The 5,997-nt window shown below is 38.1% G+C and overlaps 1 protein-coding gene across 1 annotated transcript in view; it reads right to left on the reverse strand.

The window, feature by feature from the left end:
* Positions 1 to 2,798, reverse strand: part of LOC104526911 (neuronal acetylcholine receptor subunit beta-4) — a 13,126-nt gene extending 10,328 nt beyond the window's left edge. Inside the window, exon 1 of the mRNA XM_010170489.1 lies at positions 2,593 to 2,798. Coding sequence (XP_010168791.1) covers positions 2,593 to 2,683 — 91 coding nt within the window. The 5' untranslated portion in view covers positions 2,684 to 2,798. The remainder of the gene's footprint in view (positions 1 to 2,592) is intronic.
* Between the last annotated feature and the right edge of the window lie 3,199 nt (positions 2,799 to 5,997).

Genomic DNA, 5,997 nt, shown 5'->3' on the forward strand with positions numbered 1-5,997 from the left:
GCTATAATTCAAATCTAAATAAATTGTCATTTGATTTGTTTGATACAGCAGTCACTGGATGCTGCTAGCAAAGCCAGTGAATTCTTGTTTGAATTGTCAAACATGTTTTCACTGGGTTACCATCCTTTTATGTAAATGTTCTAGCATATGAAGTATTTGCTAAACAGTGAGTAAGAAGTACAAACTGCAGAATATTTGCAGAAAGCTAGTTCTGAATTTGTAATCTATTCTCTGAAACCTGGTTTTAGCAATCATGGTCATCTGGTCTGCGAATCAAAACATACTGTGGGGTCTGCATGTCTGACGAGAACAGCTCACATTTCGAAGTATCGACTCTGTCAATAAACTTTATGCAGATGAATGACAGCCCATGACTTAATTATAAAAAATTATTTGTTAAATAATTAATCCCTTTAAGAAGTTATTATCTGTTTTTAAGGAAAGGGTTCCTGTAATGAATAATTCTTTATAAAATTGCCATCCCATCCCAACCTTGAAGTAACTTAATAATCAGAAATAAAGATTGAAGGTGCTACTCTCCTCTCACTCAGATGCCTGTATCGAATACCACTAGATGTCAGCAGTGCACTGCCTTAAAGGTTGCGAAAGCCAATCTCTCTGTAAATAACGTGTGAAAAATGAGTGATTCTTGTATAATTTTTATAATCTTTTTTCCATTACCAACTTACATATTCATCAGGTGGCACCTAATGACAACAAAATTGCCAGGCATTCAAGTTCATCTTTATATGCATTTCATGATGTCAGTAGCCGTGCATTTGAAAGTCCTCCTTTTCCTCTCGGAGTTGGAAGAAATGAAGTGCAGTTTCCTTTGCAAACTGTTTTTTTTCCAAATATCATTAATCACCAGAAGTGTTGCAGAGGGGAGGCTGATGGTTTTAGACAAATTATTTTAACATGAATGATGAAACAGTCCTAGTTTGGGGACTGAGTATTTTTGTGTACTGAAAGCAGTAATAGAGAAAACACACTGGGGTGGATCCTGAGCTAGGGAAATTGTTTTAGCGTCGCTACACATCTGCTCCATGACAAGGAGAGCAAATTGCCACATAACTTGCAGTACACATTCTGCAGTAAGTTTGTTTTCTCTGTGGGAGTATGACCATTTAAAAAAAATTGCTTCAGGATGCTTCCGATTTCACAGTAGAAGAAACAAAAACACGGACTTCATTCACTCCCTTGTGCAAACTCTCCCCTTTACACAGTCTAATTTAAATATATAAAATGAAATAACTAGTCATCCTGCATTATGTTGTTTGTTTTCAGTGTAACAACAAATATGTTGGAGTGATTTCCACAGAACAGAATAAGGAACAATGTTGACAAATGCAGGCAAGTCACTGTTATCTCTGTCTAAATTGCAAAATTTAACACAAGATATGTTTCCCTGGCTTCAGTTATTTCAATAAATGTTAAATAGTGTTTGTTTAGAAATGATATATTGTAGCATATGTTGGTTTTATTCTTTCCTCTCTCACAAATAACTTATGTGGACAATGGTGACATACCAAATTCCCATCTCTAACTAGTAAAGAGCAAGTGAGATGCAGCAATAAGACAATCCCCTTATCTTCTCTGAAATTACTTTGCGTTGTTACTTTTCATCACACTCTGAGTTAAAGATTTATATAAGCTCTTAGAACAATGCACGTTAGTTTGGAATGCTTATTGTTCCAATTGAAGTAGTGATGAATTTACTGTATTTTAAAGACTATTTTAATTTCTACACTGCAATTAATGCAAATAAAAAGGAAATACGAATGGGCTTATAAACATGCAATCTAAGGATCTAAAGTAGGCCCTCTTGTTACAAAGCAGATGCTTTCTAAAGTTGCCTTTCTTTGTCTGAAGAAACAAAGCAACTGTGAAATGAATAGGTAATTATGGGAAAGGTGTGATTTTTGTCAGTTCAATTTCAGCCAGTTTCACTCTAAACACTTCAGTGGAGTCTCCGTGGGAAGAAGCTCCCATGCTAAATGCACTATTTCATGCTGCTCTCGGGCTGTGCGTGTTGGCTAAAACATATGCAAGAAATCCTGGCTGACCGAAGGAAAGGTTTTTAACGTATGTTTGCTTTTTTTAACATATAATTACATATTTCAACTTAATTGAAACTATTTACATACTAATCAAACATTTAGGATGTATAAACTTTGCAAAATAAATGAACTTGAGCCAATAATTGTAGAGGGATGAGATCTGTCTTATTTATGGTATGTCATGGTTCATTTTTTATTTTCTCACTCTTAGCACAATACCTTCTTCTCCCATCACCAATGATCCTGGGAGCATCTGAAGGGATATTATTTAGTGATTACCTTTTTCATCTCCTACTGTTCTGTTATTTTATGTCCAACTTACTGTCTGTCTATATCCATCATAGTGGATTTACTGATACTGAACAAACCAGAAACAACACTAAAACAATCAATTTAATGCATCCTCCTAAAGTCTGCAACCTCCTGAGGTGATAGTTACAAATTATCTGACAGCTTATATCATAGTCCTACTTCCTAGCACCGAAAGCTATCACTGTTCTGCAAACTGTATCTGAAAGAAAAGATCACTTACCGTTAAAATAAAAGGAGGCCACTACAAAGAGAAAGAGGGTGTATGTATTCCTCATGGCAGTAACAAGAAGAGGTGGATTACTGTTCTTCATTTAAGATAGCTGGCAATAGGCTCTGCTGTCAGGGATGTACTAGAAAGAGATGCAAAAGCAAACCTGAATCTTGGAGCTGTTAAAAGCCTGGAAAGAGAGAGACAGTAGGACCTGGCAGAAGCATTCTGCAAAGTGGAGTTTTCATGAGCATAGTGGTCCCTCCCCCTCTGCAGCTGTTTAAAGAGCTTTGTGAAGAGGAAAAGCACATAAGAAGAGGCAGCATAATGTGATAATGTTGAATAAGAGGAAATGAAAGAGCGAGCTAAGGAACATGATCTGGAAAATACAACTGCTTAATTCTTACTACCAGATAACATTTAGAAGGCTTTCTGATTAATAAGTGCAACGGATGGGAATAGCTGTGTGGGAAGAGCTGGATATAACTTTGTGCCAGAAGACCTGTTAGTGAAAGACGTATCAATAAATTATAGCCCTACAGAGGGTCATTTTCTGTGTCAAGAGAAAAAGTTCACTGCCTACTGCCAACCCTTTTCCACTCCAAGGCCAGCACATGTGATCTTTCTAAACTAGAACTCCAAAAGGCTTTTTGGGAGCCAGCAGGAGAGGAACAGAGAATTTGTTGTCATTAGCATTTGACAGGATTTTTAAAAGAAAGCTCAAATAGCCTGTTGAGAAATAGCAATAGCTATAAAGACATTCCAGAGGAACACTAGAGAAATTCTGTGGAAGTAATCTTTTGCAGCTGAAGCATTCAGCAGAGTATAGAGTATCATGTGTTTTGGGACTTGCCATGGGAAGATTTGTGAAGAAGGAAGGCGAAAGATCTTACGTGCCCTTTGCAAGCACTGTAGGACAGGCTGAAGTCCCTGGATGGAAAAAAAAGTACTAATCTTCTAGATACTGCGTTACCTCCATATTGAGGTTCCTCTCTGCTTCAGCTGACCGTATGATGCAGTTCTGCTCTTGTCTTGTCTCCCAGTAGTCCAACACCATTGGCTGGGATGAAGGCATTCCTGATTTACTGGCATTACATACCAGACTTCTGCATCTAGTACAGTTGCTACCTGACTGAGGTTATTTGGAGAAGGTCACCTGCTGCTGTTTTTAGGCAAGCTGTCAGTGGAGTGTCAAACAACTCCTTGCCTTCTCCGTAAACATTTTAGCTGCCTTCTTTTTTCACTAAATAGGCTGGTATGTTATAACTTTGTTGTCTTTAAAGGAGCTGCCATCAGAGGTAGTCCAGTACATAAAAAGACTGTACTAAAATTTTTGGTAATTGCAATCTATGGTAATCTACAATCTATGTAACTACTCTAAACAGTATATTTATTATTTTGGGCTCATTTATTTAGGGTAGGAGGATGGATTCAGTGAGACAAATGGAAAAGCACTCACTGCATGGACTTCTACTTGGATAAAACAAGCTGTTACAAGTCAGATTTGATGAAGTGGCTTGTGCTGTTGCCTTCCCTTACTCTGAAAACTCAAGGTATGTCAACGTACCATATCCTCCACTGAGGATTCTGGTAGTTCTTTAAAAAGCTCACAGCTTCTCCCATGATAAGAATGGCTTGTACATTCTCACCTTTCTTCACCTGTGATCTCAAACAATTTCCTTCAATATACCTTTAATATAACAGCCTCAGTTATAATCTCTCGGGTTTTATAGTGTTTTTAACTTTAAAAAATATAAAACTTTTATCTGTTATAACTAGTAAACTTTTATATATATGCATGTGATCACTTTGTTTAGAAGTAGATTTATTGCATCTTAATGCTACGCAAACATGTCAGATGATAAAAAGTTCTGTAGCCTATGTAGGAATTGATGGTTGATGACTTCTGTATACTTTCTGTGCTGTTTTTTTTGCTTATCTTAATGATTAGGTCCAGCTTGGTGTCAGAAATCCCCTGTGCTAGCTCCTGCCTGTTATTTTAAGTCTTTTTTTTGTGCTTTCATCACTTCCTTTTCACTCTTATTCACTATCTGTTAGCTGGAATCAATTTAAATTGGGATTGTTTAGCCTGGAGAAGAGAAGGCTCCAGGGAGACTTTAGTACAGCCTTTCAGTACTTAAAAGGGGCTTGTAAGAAAAATGAGGACAGAGTTTTTAATAGAACCTGTAGTGATAGGACAAGGGAAAATAGTTTTAAATTAAAAGAGGATAAATTCAGACTAGATATAAGGAAGAAATTTTTTACAATGAGTGGTGGAACACTGGCACAGGTTGCCCGGAAAGTTGGTAGCTGACCCATCCTTGGAAACATTCAAGGTCAGGTTAGACATCTTCAAGCTGATCTAGTTGAAGATGTCCCTGCTTGTTTCAGAGGAGTTGGACTAGATTATCTTTAAATGTTCCTTCCAATCCAAATGATTCTATTATTCTAAATGGGAGTTAAGAATTCTTACCTCAAAATAATGTGGGAACTGGGTGGGAGGAGAATGGTTTCGGTGAGATAAACAGAACAGTCATTGTGGGGACAACTACCTGGATGGAAAAAAGCCAGTGCAATCCTAGTGACTACATGTGAATAGAGTAACTGCAGTGAAAATAAAACACTATTTCTCTGCATTCCTCCAGCATTTCATTAACGGGATGTAGAAACTGAGCTTTCCTACAGAAAATTACCCTCTTGTAATAATCACAGACCCTAGGATGTGTGTCCCAAGCAAAGAATTTACATTGAGCCCTCCACTTCTTGTTCCTCACTACAGTGTGCTTGATCTGTACCTTGTCAGAGGCTTGTATGGTCAGAGACCTTGCTACAGTCTTGAGGCCTGCTGGGCAACGTTGTCTTTCATAATGTACAGGGAATTGCTCTCAAGGATCTGTGTCTTCTGTTACTAAGGGTATGTTTGAGCAAAGAAGTACCAGTCTGTTGGGGAAGAAAGACTGCATCTGTTTCTTTCTTTTTTACTTTCTGATATCTGACCTATTTCTCCTCCAAGGCAAATATTCCATCTGCCAACCCAGCCCCTGTGCTTTTGCAGCGGTTTCAGGAGTAGCAGATGTATGGACCCTGAAGTCGCTGCGCTTGTACCATCATCGCTGCACTTGTACGATCTACACTGCTTGATGCTTGAGAGTTGAGTAGCAGCTCAAGGTATAACAAAACAGATTGGGATTGCTTCACCAAAGCAGTGGGCCGTCACAGAGCCAAAGGGTCACAGATCATTCACTGGTTGCACTATTTTTGCTGCTGAAGCAGAGGTGGATAGGGAGAATTGCCACAGCTGATTTTCTTCTCTCTGGCCGTATTCCTTCCTTTGCCATTCACTTATGTTCATTCATTCTGATAGATCACTGAATGTTTTCCTTGTTCACTTATGCTGCTACGCAATCATTTTCCCTA

The sequence above is a fragment of the Antrostomus carolinensis genome, unplaced genomic scaffold, assembly GCF_000700745.2.
Source record: "Antrostomus carolinensis isolate BGI_N321 unplaced genomic scaffold, ASM70074v2 scaffold32496, whole genome shotgun sequence".
NCBI classification, from domain to species: Eukaryota; Metazoa; Chordata; class Aves; order Caprimulgiformes; family Caprimulgidae; genus Antrostomus; species Antrostomus carolinensis.